The sequence below is a fragment of the Sesamum indicum genome, linkage group LG3, assembly GCF_026168435.1.
Source record: "Sesamum indicum cultivar Baizhima isolate 11 linkage group LG3, ASM2616843v1, whole genome shotgun sequence".
Classification (NCBI taxonomy): Eukaryota; Viridiplantae; Streptophyta; class Magnoliopsida; order Lamiales; family Pedaliaceae; genus Sesamum; species Sesamum indicum.
Window position 1 is genome coordinate 574729 of NC_142659.1, and position 17638 is coordinate 592366.

A 17638-nucleotide genomic window follows, 5' to 3' on the forward strand; every position below is an offset into this window, starting at 1 on the left:
AAAAAATAAAATAAATAATTGATTAGACAGATACTTTTAAATAAGAATAATTACACTGTTCTTTCCTGGAGTTTGATGTAACTACAAGTAAACACTTTGTAATTTGAGAAATTATATTTAGTATTTTTAACTTTTGTTTTCGTCCAAAAAATAGTTTCTTCCGCTTGTCAAAATTCATGAAATTTGCTGATACTAGCAAAACAAAATTGAATAAAAATTTATAATTACCGCGATTGGTTTACTACTGACTAATTATGGGTCAAATAAATCTTTTCTAACCAAACCACTCTTATAATAGCGAAAATGTATCTCCTCACACGCTAATGGATGTATATGAGTAGTTCGATTAAAAAAAATTTGTTCAACATATAATAAGTCGGTCGGGAGTAAATATAGATAAAAAGGGTTACTCTGATCTCTTACACTTAATAAATAATAATAGATATATATTTATTATTTTTAGCATATATTAAATGTGCCTTATAATAATAAAACATAATCAATATAATAAAAATATGATTATTATAAATTTGAATATGAAATAATACTAAAAAAAAATTACTATTGGTTACAATATTACTGATTATAGCTAAAAATTATGGTAAACGACTACTATTAACTACGGTTAATTAAAATTGATGTAAGAACTATGAAAAAATTATTTGTCACGGCTAAGAGCAATGGTCAAAACATTTGCCTTAACTTTTAGTCACCCTCTCAAAAATCACAACCAACAATCGTCGTAAGACCGTAGTCAATAACTATTTGCTACGACTACTTATTATTAACAAGGACAATTAACCATAAGTTGTTAAATGTTATAATTGTTGTAGATACATCCACAAATTAATATCACGTGCGTATATTATATTATATTCATACTTTAATATTTTTGACCGATAGATTAGACATGTCTTATACGATAAAAACATAGACTACATAATAAGAAAAATATCAAAAGTAAAAGCATCATAAAAGTTTGATTATGCAATAATTTATATCACGATTTATTATTAATTATGTTACATCATTTTTATATATTTTTTATATATGTACATAAAGTTGGTATTTTTTTTTTTTGAGAATAATATCGTTCTGTTTTACATAAATAATTAAATTATATCTTTTTATTAAATTTTTTGAACCTAATTAACACAATTAGAGGATGTTTGACTGAATTTATAAACTTTTCAAAATATCTTATAAGATGTTTGAGATACTATAGGCCAGATTCTTTTTGAAAAACCAGATACTTTGGATCTTATAAATTCTCCATTTCTTTCAAATTTGATGTAATTACACATAGATCCCTTATGATTAGGAAATTACATCTAGCACTCTTGATATTTGCTTTCGTATAACAAATAAGTTTTTCGTCATCAAAATTCATTGAATTTGCTGATATTAACAAAAAGAACTGAATAAAAATTTATATTTACCCTTGGTTGACGTATAACTGACTTATTGCAGGTCACATAACTTTTTCAAACTAAACTACACTTAAAAATGTGAAGATATACATCATCTCATGCATTACGCGTAACTATGTATGAGGGTAATTTGATCATAAAAAATTTATTTGACCTGCTATAAGTAAGCAATAAGTCAATTAGTGGTAAATGTATATTTTTCTTTAATTCTTTTGTTAATATAAGCAAATTTGATGAATTTTGACTTATCGATGAACTAATTTGTTAGACAAAAGCAAATTTTATGGGTGCTAAACTTTAGGGGATGAGAGTGTAATTATAAAAAAGAAAGAATTAACTTCATCGAACTTTTTTTAAAACATCTTATAAACTCTCTAATCATAATTTTCCATAAATAAAATCAACTCATAATTTTGTTAGTTTTTCACTTTTACATTTCATATAATTGACGTTTTTCCTCGAAAACAAAATTATTTATTTAAATAATTTTAAATTCTAATAGTTTTATAGTTTTTTCAATCATTATTACAGTATGAAAAACTTATTATGCAATACATTGTAACATCTTATTTATTCAAATATTTTAAAATTTTGTTTTTTTAAAAATAAAATTAAATATTTTGAACTATTAAAATATCTTATAAAATGCATAAACTTATAAAAATATTTCAAATAAATTTAAACAAATAAGTCTTCCGTTAATCAAAATTCACTAAATTTATTGATATTAATAAAAAAATTAAAAAAAATCTAATATTTACCCCTGATTGACTTATTATTAACTTATTGCAGGTTAAACATTTTTTTCGAACTAAACTACCCTTATAACGGTGGAGATATACCTCTCACATGCATTAAAACATGAAGACATATGGGGGTAGTTTGATCATAAATTAATTTATTTAACCTGTTGTAAGTCATAATAAGTCAATTGAGGGTAAATATAGATTTTTTGTTGCTATGAGCAAATTTAGTTAATTCGGGCTAACGAGGGACTTATTTATTAGACGGAAGCAAATATCAGAAGTACTAGATATAATTTTTCAAATTACATGAGGTTTAATGAGTAATTATACCAAACTTCAAGTAGGAGAATATAATAATTCCTTTTAATTAAGCAAGAATAATAATTTGAATAATTTTATCTTAAAGAGTAGTGGTTGGAAAACTATTGTCCATAAAGTATTGTCATTTGGATTTGATTTTTTCTTCCAAAAATTTAAACTAGAAAAAGGGGAATATTAGGTAGTAGGTACGCCACCAAAAGATGTTGAATGCTACAAACCAAACAACTGCTTTATTGACTCCAATTTTTCTTTTTTTCAGCGTTACCTCGATTGAACCAATACATCATTATATTAAAAATAATTATAAATAATAAATTACATTAATTCTCGATTCAACCAGTCATTAATACAAGTTACATTAACACTCACGTAATATAAGATGAATACTCACATAAAGTCAGATAAAAATACTTACACATCTGATGAAACTCAAATTCATAACTTCAAATGCGACTTGAATTGGAAGATTTGATTGGTTGGTATATGAGGAAATATGTGAGACGCCACACATGTTTTTGGGTTGGTTGGGTGGAATGTTAATAGGAGGTGTGGTTCACCAGAATTTCCATCTCCACCTTTTTCACTTTTATCCCAACTACAGATTTCTCAATTTTTGACTATTTACTTCTTTAAGAAAAATGGTAACGTCGTTGATGACATTTGCATTTCATCATGTCTTTTGATTTTAATTATAAATTAGGGTATATTAGAATTATTTTTTTTTAAATTTGATATAATTATAAATATTTTTTTGTTATTTGAAATATTATAAATACTCTCAAATGTCCCCTTAAGTTTAAGTTCCGTGGAACAGTGAGCTTTAAGTTTCGTCCAAATATTGCAGTAAACTATTCAAAATACCCTTTTGGATTATGAATTATAACTTTATAGATTTGTTTTAGAATTTTACCAAATATTTTTGTTAACTAATATTCATAATAATTCTTCCATTCTATCAGTTTTTTTTTTTCTCAAACTTTTTATTTTTTTCTAAAAAAAATCAGAAAGAATAAAATAATAATTTTTACCTCACCGTCTAAGAAACACATAATTATTTTGCATTTAAAAGGGTATTTATAATTTTTCAAACAACAACGGGATATTTATAATTATACAAACATTAAGGACGGTAACTGTAATTAACCCATTAAGTAATTAATTTTTAATTTTTTTAAAATAATGTGGTTTGATTCGTAGCATTAGTTTCTTTTTTCTTTATGAAACCTCTCAATTTCATACTGAACATTTTACTATTCTTAACTGATATTGTCACTCCAACGTCTAAAAATATAATTGCACAACAATATTAATTAAGACAATTACTCTAAAATAATTAGACAAATTTTAAGAAACTAATGTGCATAAAATAAAACAATCTAATCCTTACACAACATTGACTGCTCATTTGATATCTACTACAGAAAGAAAGCAAATGTAGATGCAGCATAAAGCTGTGTGAATAGCACCAAACAGTATGAATCATCATATCTCACCCATACAATATAAATCTTATGAATTAAAGTCTTGTTTCTAACACGAGTTAATAAAAATTAAAAACTTTTCTGAAACACAACAAAAATAATTATAAAATTAAAGAAACATATGTCTTTTAATTCAAGCATATCTTCTTTAGTTATGTATCAAATAGTTATGCGTGACACAAGAATTTAATATTTGTAGCTCAAAGTGTGAAATAAATGTTTCGCTAAAAGATTAGGAAAAATAAAAAGTTTCCTAAGAAACTCAAAGATTTAGTAGGAAATTAAGAAAAATGGATTGTTTCGAAGGAAACTAAGATATATTTGAAACTATCATCTTTTTTCGTTTCCATAAAATAAAAAATGAAAACTCTTCCATAGTTTCGATGGAAACGTATGGAAATTTTAAACGTGATAAATTCCTCGGCATGATTCATAATGTTTGATATTTTTCAACACCACTTTATATATATATAAAAGGAAAGATCCCATGAAAGTAGAAAACTAATCCATGCTCCCCCAAATAAACACCATTCACACAAACTTAGAAAGTGGAAAAGGGGAAGAGAATTAAGAAACTACAAAAAAGTGGAGATGTTTTGATAAAATTTTGAGATCAAAATGTACACAAAGAATAAGCTGTCCCCGGATGCTTAAACAAGAAAACGTACCATTATTACAGCTCCCAAATACATCAGTTGAGGCCTTTATTCGCCGTGGGCAAAATTCTTGCTCTTGATGTGTGCTGCGTCTCCAATACAGCAATCGTCATGCATTGAGTAGAAAAATCTCCAATTACCAGAGTACATCAATCGTTTCCACAGATGGCCGATCAATTAATGAAAAACTTGGGGTGATGCATAGTATTCGCTTTCGTTGAATACAGGTCTTAAATCTTCTCTGCACATAAACTCCAAAGGGAACGAAACGAGATGTCCCTTTACGGATTTTAATCTTTCCATAGGATCCGTGCCTGTAACCTCTCCGTCTTTGAAGAGTTCAAGCTTGTTTGGAGCTATTCCTAAATCAGTAGTGGTGTGCCCAATTTTTTCCCTCCAGAAGCTCATGCATTGTCGGAGTGCAACTCTGAAAGTGCCCGTATGAATTAAGCAATGGACACTGGGGCGTTGGAAAACAAGTGAAGTGCTAACTTAGACATACCTTGTATGTATCAGATCATTTGGTATACAAGAAAAGACGTCTTGGTATATCATCGTATTTGTCTGTCATTAACACAATTGAACCAGGATCAGTTAAACTGCTACATAAAAAATTTAAAATCCACGTACAAACACACTAATAACCAAAACTATGAAGGAAGAACCCCAACCCCCAAACGGAGAAAAGATAGAGAACAACATATAGACAACTCTATTTCTCAATAATCTCACTGGAATTTCAAGGGAAAAAGACCAATCTTCATAGCAAGTTTTTGTTAGGACTACAGCTGCATAACATAATCCTCACCTTGGCAGTCGCCATCCATAGATCCTTGTAGGTTGAATCAATCACCGGATCTCTTATTTTATTAACCTAAAATAATAGAAAACACTCTGTCAAAGCATGACAAAAGAATTCATTTCAATTCATTTCTCTAGCGCAGCTTAGCCATCTTTTCTCAACTCTTCAACCACTATATTAGCTTTCTGAAAGGACGAAATTAACCTCTGTGGAATGAAGACCAATGTGTTCCGACCAGAGCGAAAGGCGAAGACTCAATGCAAATTTTCCAGCTTTCCATGGCTTGCCACCTATCCTTGAATCAACAAATTCTTTGTCCTCAATCAGTACTCCTATCTGAAAACAAAATCCAGTTACAACCAGAAAAAGGCAGTACAGATCTTTGATGCTGGAAAATATTAGATGTTCATGTGAAGATCAAAATCAAAATAACCACAAGCCTCATGACCATATTGAAAGACACGTAACCAAAACTTAGGGTCAGATAAGATTACAAATCGAATAAAATATCCATTGGTTGTAATTCAAAAAATGCTGTGACAATTCACAAAAGTACAAACTCTCCTACTAAAAACTATTTCCCGCATAAATGCCTTCGACATTTTAATATAAGACAAGGAACTCAGCATAAAGAAAAGGCAAAACATAAACACAACATAAATCAAGATATGGATAGTAAGCGGAGTCCAAGTTGCTCGACCAGTCTCATTGTCAGGTAATGGAAACTCCATCCACAATTGGAGAGCTCATCGCAGGAATTGCTATGCATTCCTAGATTGGCAGAAGCAATGTACTTTTATTGTGTAAAAATAAGTAGTAATGAAGAAGTTTCAGTAAGAATTTAGATCATACCTCAGAATCCCTAGATCCAAGCAAACTTCTGTCATTAATATTAGCAGAGCCAATCAATGTTGTACGGTCATCAACAATCATAATCTTGCTATGAACATAAACCTGAGGAAACATACTAACATCAACATCTAAATGAATATTCATTCATCCTCAGCCAAGGTTGACAAAGGACCAAATGCCAAGCAACTTATATCTTTCTCTATTTTCCATTATCCGTTCTCTCTTTTTCCCTTTTTGCTTTTGTGTTGTGTGCATGTGTGTGTGTTGGTCCTGTTGGAGGTGGGGGTGGGGGTGGGGTCCTCCTCACATCACAACCAAACAAACAGTTAGCAATCATTCAATTTTATAATCCTGTAAACTGCCACAAGAAACTATCTTTTCTCACTAAACAGCCAAGGAGTTCCGTAAAGAAACTATCATCCAAGCCACATAAACTCAAAAATATTCCTTTGGAGCAGATAATAAAACAAATGTTTCTCATGGAAAATACTCCACTCCTAATGGAAAGTTTACTAAGGTATACATAAAAGTTGTTGAAATTTAAAACTACTGGAGATGCGGAACAAAAGAACTGCTATAATTCAAGAACTGGATATCTTTGAACTGGTACACATAGGTTGCCAAAAAGAAATGCATGTACCTGACTAGAAGCAACAGGACCACCATCAAAAAGTCTACCGTAAGCTCTCAGACCATAAAAGGATATGTAATCATGCACTCTAGGGCCAACAAGGTGACACAGATTATGCAGTATTGAATTATGTCCTCTGCATATTGTCCGATACTGCCAATGCATAATGGCTCTCACAGATGCAGCACCAGAATCATCCACACCACCCTATTAAAGTTTACCAGGATAAAACATGAACAGAACTATCTGCAATGGAAAATAAATACAGCCCAGAAAGAATGTTAGTACCTGAAAACCTGGAAGAAGTGGTATGACAATAATAACCCTGAAACACTTCTTCTCATTGTGAGCTCGCATAATACGCCTATACAATGCTTCTAAAACACGATTTTGAATAATTTCATCACCTGACAGACCAGAGATGAAAAATTGATTCTGGAAAAAAGTTCAGCAAAAACATGTCAGAAAAAGTGATCTTCAATGTTCTGAGAACTTCTGATGCAACAGAACTATGAAAACAACAAAACCAATAGATATTTCATTCCAAACCCATACAAATAGTTATTCTATCATATGGCTGAATGTTGGGAAAGCAACAAGTTTATTTTATGTACTTTCGTATACCATCTTATCATGTATCTTTCACAAACCACCTTTACAATTCACAGCCTTCTCTCTCACCAAGAGAAAGTACATGGATCATATCCTACCCCATTGGTGTTTGCTGCCTAATTTAAAACTTCTTTAGGACTTACTGAACAAGGTATCTTGTTCGTATGTTCCTTCACAATCTTTCTTCTGTCTTTAGGTTGATCTTAAATAGACAAAATCATTCTGCTAGAATAAGTGAGAAGGTCAATCTTGTCCCATAGGGTGGAAGAAAAACTTATCGTTTTTGTAAGGGAGTATGGGATTTAGATTGTAGAAAAGACCAAAATATAAACCAATGTATGAAACATTCAGACTGAAAAAAATCACGTGGTAAGTATTTGATTAAGGAGGAAATTCGAAATGTAAGAATAGAACAATTTTAAGCTTCTCCTATGCCAGTGAATGCAGTGTAAGTTTGTGAATTCTTTTTTCCAATGAAATGCGAAAAATTGCTAAATTGAGATTACTTTAAAGAAAACAGACCACACTTCTCCAAAAGATTACAGACCTCAATGTATACATAATGTTCTGCTCTGTCAATAAGCGAACAGTAAGCACTGTGAATACTTTCTTCAATCTGGCTTGTACCAGCAGACCACTGGCTGACACTCCTTATAATCTGAGAACCACAAGTCATCCATGACTATGATAAGAGAAGATCTAAAATTGCACATACAGCACATCAATCATCATAACACCTTTGCTGAAGTAACAAAATTTAAGCACCGGAAAAGAATCCATAAACACATCAATCTCACAAACCATAAAGAATCCACAAGTTGATACTGAGAATTTGCAATTATACAGGGAGGAAGCAGGTTCATAAGCCTGTAGACATAAGATTTAGCAAACAGACCTTTGGCCACTCAGTAAACCCCTAAACTTTCCCCTAGTTATGGGTAAGTGAGATGTTGATTCAACAAGTATGCGCCTAATCAGTGACTGGAAGAACCTTCTCATTATGAAGCAGAAACTCATAGAGAACATGCCAAAAGTTCCTTTAGGAAATCCACAGAATATGGTGGAGTTACTAGCATGAAAACCTTCATATTCTTCGACTAATATATGCACTTCCTGTGCAAACTAGCAGCAGAGAGAATGCGTCTTCATAAATAGCATGACTGAAGGCTTAAATCAAAGTCCAGGCTATAAGTACATATTAGATAAAAGAATGCGGACTACCTACTCAGGGACTTGAAAGAGAATAGCAGATTGTCACATCAAAATGCTCAAGGTAATGCAGGAGACAGAATTCACCTGACAGCGACAAGGTAGTCGAGGGCCGACTTGTCCAATTTCATCAGCTGAAACAACTTGAGCACCTCGTTCCTGTGTTTCCCACCACTCCTTTTCATTAACTTCTGAATCAGGCTGCATGAAATGGTAAGACAAGTCACTCTGAAGATCAAAGGTGTCAAGATCATCCACAAACCCCCTCATGGGCATATCTGGGATTATTGGTTCAACTTTGCATTTACGGAAACAGAAACCAGTCCTGCTAGGCCTGCTTGGCTGACCATCAAAATCATGCAGTGTGTTAAATGCATTTAATTTTGGTTCTATCTTTACAGCATCTGGCCCATCAGCCTCTTGAGGCATAAGCAACGGGACATCTTGAAATGATGATGGAGAGGGTAAACGGTCATTTCTTCTGGTGTCTTTATGATTGCTCAAGTTATTTTCCTCAACAAACTCTATTGCTTTGCTTTTACCCATGTAATGAGGAATAACCATGTGCTGCTGAGGCAAGAGCAGTGGAATTGTTTGCTCATTTGCAGCCTTATTTCTCTGGAAGATCATAAAAGAAAAGTAAATCACAAGAAATTCCTACAGTCGAAATATATGTCTTCCAGCAAGAAAAGCATTCAACCTTTGCATAGTTCCATCGCTGTACAAAATGCCGGGCTACATCACGGCAAGGTGGCCCCCAAAGGGCACAGTGGACATCATGCCAAGGCATGCGTGGGAACTTCTGTCGATCCAATTCATCCTTCATCGTGTCTTCCCACGAATTCGGTTCTGATTCCCTGAGATTTAGTATTATGTCAAGAAGTTTGCATTAGTTTATAATGAAGAAATTCAATAACAAATCTGACAATGCAAATGGCAGACCAGAAAAAATCCTAGCTGCCTTTTAATGGGAAAGAGTTGATAGACTGTTGTTGTAGGTACATAGAAATTGAAGACAAGCAGCTGCATGCTTATGGTCAATGCTCAAGGTTGCAACAACAGAAAATAATCAAATATCCATGCGTATATGATCTAGCCATCACCAGCAAGATCAGAGCAAAATGCCAGAAGCAACTAAAAACTTAACTCTACAAGTGACAAAGAAACTGATGAGAAGCTTAGTAGGGATCAGTTACTAAAGCTTTGTTTTTTAACTAGAGATGCTATTTGAGATTGATACTATCATGCCTAATTAAGATCACAAAGCAGTATAATTAATAAGATTAGGGTACCGACTTGAAGAAGAACCAGTTAGACCGTACCTTGGATTGTAATAATCCTTGCCCGGCCATATTTGAGAAGGATAATCACCCACCTTATGTTCACCAGAGTCGTAACGGCCAAAGCACAGATCAAGTCCTCCGATAAAACATATCTGGTGATCCACAATAACAATTTTTTCATGATGGGACCTATGCAAGAGAATACGCAATATAAGCATCTACAGAAGATCAGTTTGAATAGCAAAGCTATCAGAATGGAAGTAAAAGACATGGGATGACACCATACCATAGATAGACACCAGAAGAAAAATGGTCAGGGTATCGTAGTACTCTGATATTTTCATGAATGCCCAGAAGCTTTCTCTTGCTATAGACACTGTTAATCTTGAGAGCTAGGGCTACCTCTTTGTATAGAAGAATGTATACCTAGATAAATAAGATAAATGAAAACCACCAAGCATTCAAGTGGATCAGAAACAAACAGAAGAGAGAACAATAAAACCATGCAACTTTTCATGTTGACAACAGAGAAAAGTAAATTTGACAGAAGATTTTTAAAAACTCTTTTCAGCTCAATTAAAGGCTTTCTGGAGATGATTCAATGCCTAAAAGAGTCCTCAATTCATATAATGGTCTTTCTAGTGCCTTTTCTTTTTTGCTTTTAGAGTTGATGAATGCCAAAGGCATTTAGGGAGGTCACCTCTGCAGTAATTTTCTATAACAGGACCTAGGCTTCTACCATTGTCTGAGTTTAGTTGGGATTTAGTGACATAAGACTAGAGTTAGTCAATTAGTTATAAATTATCCAAGTCCTCCTCCTAGCAGAAGAGTACAATGTCTACATAGACTTTTATAAATAAGTAGCTGGTGTTATTGGAGAAAACTTTTATTGGAAATTGGTGGCAGGTTGCTTGGTCCACAAGAGGGTTAAGAATTTTTTCTCCTCGTCATTCTTTGTCGTAGTCTTTGCTCTTACTATCTTCTTTTCTTTCCTTTCTACTGTTTATTGTCCTTTTCTACAATTCTGAAATTGTAATAATTCTCAAAGTGTCACCATAGTGAGGACTATCCCTTCCCAATAATACAATCACACTAAAATACCCTGTTCGCAAAATAATTGCGTTCAAAATTAAAAGTTCTTTAAAACCTAGTAATCCGTGGACTAACCAAGATGTATGCTGAATATAGCACAAAATATAAATTTGCAAATAGTTTAAGATATTCATCATATAAAATTTCTTTTATATTGGCATGTGATGTTTGAAATTTGAAATCATAATAAGTAAAAGTGAATATTTGGGGAATTAAATATGATGATTGACAATAAAAGAAAAAACTGCAGAGAGTAAGTGAAAATGATACACCTTGATAACATTATAAAGAAACATGGGCCAGAGGGAATTAACAATCATGAGTTTGTCTGCTTAAGACATTTTATTGACTTAGAGTAGATTCACAGGGTAACAAGACAAAATAGTCACTCTGTTGGTCTCTGTCTCTCTTGATGATACAAAAAGATATAATAAACAAGTGCATTGAGTCTGAATCAATTCATTCCTATGCTGTTTGCTATTGATGAGGCCCTTGCAGTTACTATTATTGACAAGTGCAAAGCTAAACAAGTAAACAGTAGCTTATAATCACACTATTCCCAACTTTCACTCTATTATTCAATCTCCTACTCTTCTAATTTTACTACTTAATGTCCTTCATACCTCTCTCCAACTTTTCCACAAATCACATAGTCTCATCTAGCTTCATAAAGTATTGCCATTTTTTTTCCCGGGTGAACACATAAAAGATCAGGAAATAAGTTTGGATATTTCCCTCAGGAGAATAGTAATAATGTATATATTTAAGCAGATCCTTTAGTTAGCAAATATTGCCTCTAAACTTGCTCTGCTGTTATTAGCACACTTAATTACATTTGAAATTTTGGTCCATTAATATAATGACATGTATCGCCTAGTTCATGAAAGTTGTATTCCAGAACATTTTTATATATCATTTACAAGTTCAAATACCTGAACACCTTCCTTGGCTTTAGATTCCAGTAAAGAATCAAGGCGAGAGGATGCATGAGCATGAAATGGGCGCCGCAGGTATAGTTCTGGGCACACCCACCACCCACATATGAATATCTGCATTATTGATGCCAGAAATAAGATAATCAACAGTTTATGATAAGAATCGTGACAATAGAAGTTTAGAAAAATAAACCTCAGATTTTGCTTGCTCAATGGCCAAAGCAATAGCTTCAAATGCAGCCCGACCATCCACAAACCACTGAGCTTGACTACCATCTTCAGTCAGACCCCGAGGAGGAGCAAAAGAGCCAAAGCGATGGGGATGACACCAACCTTCAGGTGGTCGTAGACCAGCATCATTGATTGCAGCAACCCAATCTTTTACTTTGGCATTGCTCTTTGTCCTAAGCTTTATGCTCCTAGTGCCACAAGTCACCTATGATAAAATTCATAAACTCCTAATAGGAAGGTTTTAACTACCAGAGCAAATAGCAACAAACTTAGCTAATTCATAAAATCCACGATTGGAATTCCTTTAAGAACCTAGTATATAGTAATAACTTTTCGCTCAATACTCGCATCACTTAACTTAAGTAGGTCAATCCATTCCACATATTCCTTTCAGGCTTTAACTTCTCAACACAACTCAGCACAAAGAGAACATACGAAGTAAAAAACTCATAAGCATAAGGTATCCACACAACATTAAGCTCGCACAACAGATACTCATGGTAGAAGCAAGTCTAAATCAGAGAAAGGTGTAGCAAGCCAATTCACTAATGTCAGCTGTACAGTTAGCAAATTATCCTATCTTGTAGTGAAGTTCATCAGGTTCATGCCAACTCTAGCAACATATAAACTTGTTTCCAAACAAATTCTATGTGCAATTACAGAAATAAATATGAGCACCAGTTTTATTGGAATCAGTACTTGATGATGCATGGGCTAACAGTCGAAATAACAATGCTTTGGGACCTGAGGTTCAGTTGAAGCATGCATTCTCTGTGAAGTAATGGTATTAGCTATCACCCTGTTGAAAATCTATTGATTTATTTTGCACAGCAAGTATATAGTGTACACTTACCTTTTAGATTAGTTGATTCCTGATTTATAGGGATGTGATCCCAAATTTCTTGGGATTGATTTAGAGGTCAAACATTCCTAATTAGGCTCACGCTTGTTTATAAATACTAGCATTGTACTGCTCATTAAGAGAAATAGAAAAAGAATCCTTTTTCTCTACACACCCAACACTGCTGTTGAGGAAAAGGAGTAGCGAAATAGAGAATGCTTCAAGAGACTATATGATTTATGCATCACTTACCCTGAAATAATGACGTAAGGGATTGTGATCATGAACTTCTTTTGCCAAGGATACTCGACCCTCTCCATTGCCGTCTGAGGCAGGTAGAACATCAAAAACAACAATGTCTAAAGGCTTGGGATCAAAAGGGTCCTTAAGAAAGGCCAAGAATCCAGGTTTTAATACAGCCCAAACCTGCATATTATCCAAGTATATACACCTACTGTCAATAACTTTGAAAATCAGTTAATTGTGGACTCGATGGTTATAATACTTATGAGCATTGAAATGGAAAAGGCATGAGAAAAAGGAGAAGTACTGAGCGCAACAAATGAGATCAGAGCAGTGAACAAGAAAAAGTCCTACACCAGCATGATTGTATGAGCTTATCCAGGTTCAAGTAATAATATGTAATGTACAAAAACATTACTCAGTTTCCTTAAGATATACTGATTAATTAACACAGCAGAATGGCCTGCATGCACTTCAATGCCATATGTTTTGCTTATAACTGCATTGACTACTGTCTAGTGGACGATTTGGACTGTAGGATTACGTGATAAGATGAATGCTCAGCAAAAACAAGCAAGTGATAATTAACTTTGCAGTGCACCTGCCCGTACAAAAAGTCATGCTATAAATAAAATGGAAAAAGAAAACCAAGCTTCAAGTATAGCAACGTCCCGTCAACTTCTCCAAATATCAACAAGGATGCTGACTACCAAACACAGAAGAATGTGCATAATGACAAGTTTAAGGCTCCAATGCAAAATCAGAGTATCAGACCAACTTTCATAGAGCATAATATCTAATGCATATGGTCCAATATTTTGTGAAGTACGCAAATAACATAAAGGATGCTCCTTATATGAAAAAAAAAATTATGTATTAACTCCCAGTTAATAACAAGACTTATTACCCATTTATTAATAAGACTGACAAAGTGGCGGAACAACTTCTTTTAGAATAAGACATATATTATCAACAAAATGATGTTCACTTTAGCAGCTATTAACCATAATCATATCTAATTTGATTTTCTGACATCTAGAACACGACAAAGCTGCACTAATTCAAACACAGTGGGTTATGCTATGAAGTATACCCTCAAACAGAATAACTAACCAATTAGGAAAGCACAGCGTAAAATCCATGAAAGGCCATTAAGAAATTGATATTTTGAATATTGCCAAGGAAAGATCAGACCTTTTGCCAATTATCCCTGCAACAACAGAACCACTGACATGAACAACATGTTTCGTCATCGTCATCGTCCAAGATTCTAGGTAAATGCTTCACCATAATGTAATCTTCCTTTAGCTTAGGACCATACTCCGGTGAGAAAGATAACTTGGAAACTTCCAAGAACTTGCACACCTGCAATGCATAAAGTTTTGCCACAAAGTAAGGGGAAAAGTTCCAGAATCCAGCACAAGCCCACGGAACTAGCCAGTTAGTTACAATTTGAATTTCCACACACATTTGTGTTGGGATCAATGAGTTCAAGTGACAGTGTTTAAGGCATAAATATCAGTTTAAAACATCCATGATCAAATCTTAGGGACACAACAGCCAATCACATGATTACATGATTAACATGCTCCTGAGACATTGCCATATAGTTAATTGACCAAGAGTAAATTTTTCACAGTGTGAGGATTATTTTGGCTCTCCAGCTACGGAGCAATCAAGTCTCCTTGGCTTCCCAAAGCCAATTCCTGACTCTGCCAATGACTGTTGAATCTCAGTATCAAATGAAACTGTTCAAATCAATTCATCGATATTCCAAATAAAAATACATATATTACTGAGTTGAGAATCATTCTATCTTGACTACAATTACAAAATTGCTACAGTTGAGGACTCTTAGACTTACCTCTTCACAGTTCACAAGATCTATATTGCTGAGAAAGTGATTTAAGTATCCCTGCATTGCTCCTTTGGCTCGGTCCGACATTGAGTGCTGCCTTCCAAGTGCCGGCCGGATAATTGGAAGAGCAGCACTAGATGGAACATCTCTGAACAAAAAACCACCTGTAAGATACATAACTATTACACAGCAATCAACACATTTAACTCTTTTCAAGATCTAAACTAGTCACACTTGACTAAGAAAAACCTGTTTCTAGCACTCTCATCTTGACGTGAAGGAACAGCATCATCATCTGGTTCTTCATCATCTTGCATGACTGTCGTATGGTCTCCTATTCCTAAATTTTGAAGCCACTCTTTAACCTTAGAGAAATTGGAGCAATAGGAAATTATTAACAATGGATAAACACTTAAAACACAAACCATGAGTAAAATAGTATGCATTAGGTGTACATCACCTTTCCAAGGAAAAAAGAAACAATCCGATCGATTTCAAGTAATATGCATAATCAAACTTGAAACATCTACCATTCCAACAAAATGTATTAAATTTTAAATTATGGCATGAAAATTTTAGATAATGTGGATAAAAATACCTGCTCTTGCTTTTCATGGATCTCCTCGATAAATTTCCGTTTCTTCAAAGCAAAGTGTAAAAAAAAGACTTGCGAAGCTTTCTTCACTAACTGCCACTTGAACTAAGAGAAAATAGAGGGAAATCAGCATTCCAGATAATAAACTTGAGTTGATTCTGAATTCAAAATTCAACTTGAACAGCCTCATTTTCAATAAACAATCAGCATCCTTAATGCTAAACATGAGGCCTACAAGACAAAAAGTATAGGAAGTTCTTTGCTCGCATAAGCAGTTGACTACGTAACATTCCCAGCAAACCTCAGCAGTTCTAGAACTTTCTTATTCTAACACAGCTAAAGTAACAACCATAAAGTTTTAATACAAAGTTCAGACCTTGAAGTTTGGTAAAGAAAACACTAGCAGAAATCTTCTGGAAAGAAGAAGGAAGCACCTTTGCAAATATCAGTAGATATTAACTCAGTAGTCTATTTCATTTGTTATGCAAGAATATACATCACATGATTCACATCCAATAAGTTCCCAAAACTCAACCATAATCAAGATTCTCGAAATGATGTTTGGTCTGTGGTGAAGCAAAAAGAGCGGGGATCTAAATTTTCTTGAATTTACTTTTAGAATTCACTCCCTCTACTAACTCATGGAATGCGAATAAATAACAGTTGATATTATCCAAGACGAAGGAACTTATACTCACCCAAAACACATAATTCATCCTTTAATAAGCATAGTCAAGCTTCAAGATAAAGGAAAATACAGCCTCTTGTCGATTCAAGATCCATTTCCATCAAAAGAATAACAGAAACCAAAAAAATAATTCTTTTTTCTCTAAGTCTAAACCCAACTTCCAACATTCACAATTTGACCTCTCAAACATACTAATCCATCCATCTTCCTATAACTCCATCACAAGAAACACAAAGTTCTCGCGACAAACTAGCTTAAGGAATTTACCGCACATTAACTACGAGCCCCCATCCCTGTCTGCAGATATTAAACTATCCAACTTACTAATTCCCCACAAATCTTCCAAATTCCAGCATACAAAGAACCAAAAAAGAAAAAAAAAAGAATCTCACAACCAATACACCAGCGTAATTCATACTACTAGAATTTAAAATAACCGCACACCTCCTTGTACTGCAATTCAATCGTGTAAGTCAGTTGCATGGGGCTGATATCACCGGCGTCCGGCCGCGAAACTTGAACAATAGTAGCTTTGGGCAACTCATCAAAAATCCGAGCCAACTCCCCGCCCGGAAAATTCTGATGATGAGGCGAAAAGAAGGACGAATTCATCGGCGGCAACTCCGACTCCCCCGGCGCCTCCGTCTCCATTTGCACGTACTTGGGCCCGCCGCTGCCCATCAATTGCTCCGTCGACGCCATTTACATAAATATCAATAACTTATACAAAATCAAACACTAAAATTACACTGCTCATACATTGAGATCTAATGGAGTTTTCCAGAAGAGAAGAAGAAGTGAAATTGAGATTTGGATTTTGATTTTTCCAAATTCTTTATTTTATTTAGATTTGATTTTGATAGTTGGATACTCCGGAATTGATATTCGGATTAATTAATTTAATGTTGATTTGAATGCAATAATGGCTAAGGTTGAATTTTACGTTGTTGTGTTCTTTTTTAAATAAAAAGTATATATAATATTTTTTTTCCAAAATCAAAACGAGAAATTATTATATTTTAATAAATCGATCATAATTATTAATATCTAATATATATTATATTTAATTAATAATTATTATTAAATTAAAATAAAATTTCATATAATGATTGGACCCAAAACTAACACCCTA

The 17638-nt window shown here is 33.6% G+C and overlaps 1 protein-coding gene across 2 annotated transcripts; it reads right to left on the reverse strand.

Moving 5' to 3' along the window:
- Window positions 1–4545: 4545 nt before the first annotated feature.
- Window positions 4546–17388, reverse strand: PLDP1 (phospholipase D P1). Of its 2 annotated transcripts, XR_016064676.1 has the most exons (21): window positions 16951–17388; window positions 15822–15923; window positions 15473–15588; window positions 15230–15371; window positions 14560–14730; window positions 13375–13548; window positions 12244–12486; window positions 12048–12164; window positions 10310–10449; window positions 10063–10212; window positions 9441–9597; window positions 8828–9358; window positions 8079–8189; window positions 7208–7354; window positions 6929–7126; window positions 6289–6390; window positions 6137–6207; window positions 5641–5772; window positions 5443–5508; window positions 5137–5198; window positions 4546–5061 (listed from the first exon to the last, which is right to left on the reverse strand). XR_016064676.1 is itself a non-coding variant. In XM_011073113.3 (20 exons), exons 1-20 carry the CDS (start codon window positions 17206–17208, stop codon window positions 4812–4814), a joined length of 3369 nt encoding a protein of 1122 aa, XP_011071415.1. In that variant the 5' UTR covers window positions 17209–17214; the 3' UTR covers window positions 4546–4811. The 2 variants fall into 2 exon arrangements, 1 of the variants encoding a protein (XP_011071415.1); XM_011073113.3 differs by lacking the exon at window positions 6137–6207 and having other exon boundaries at window positions 16951–17214.
- Window positions 17389–17638: the final 250 nt, after the last annotated feature.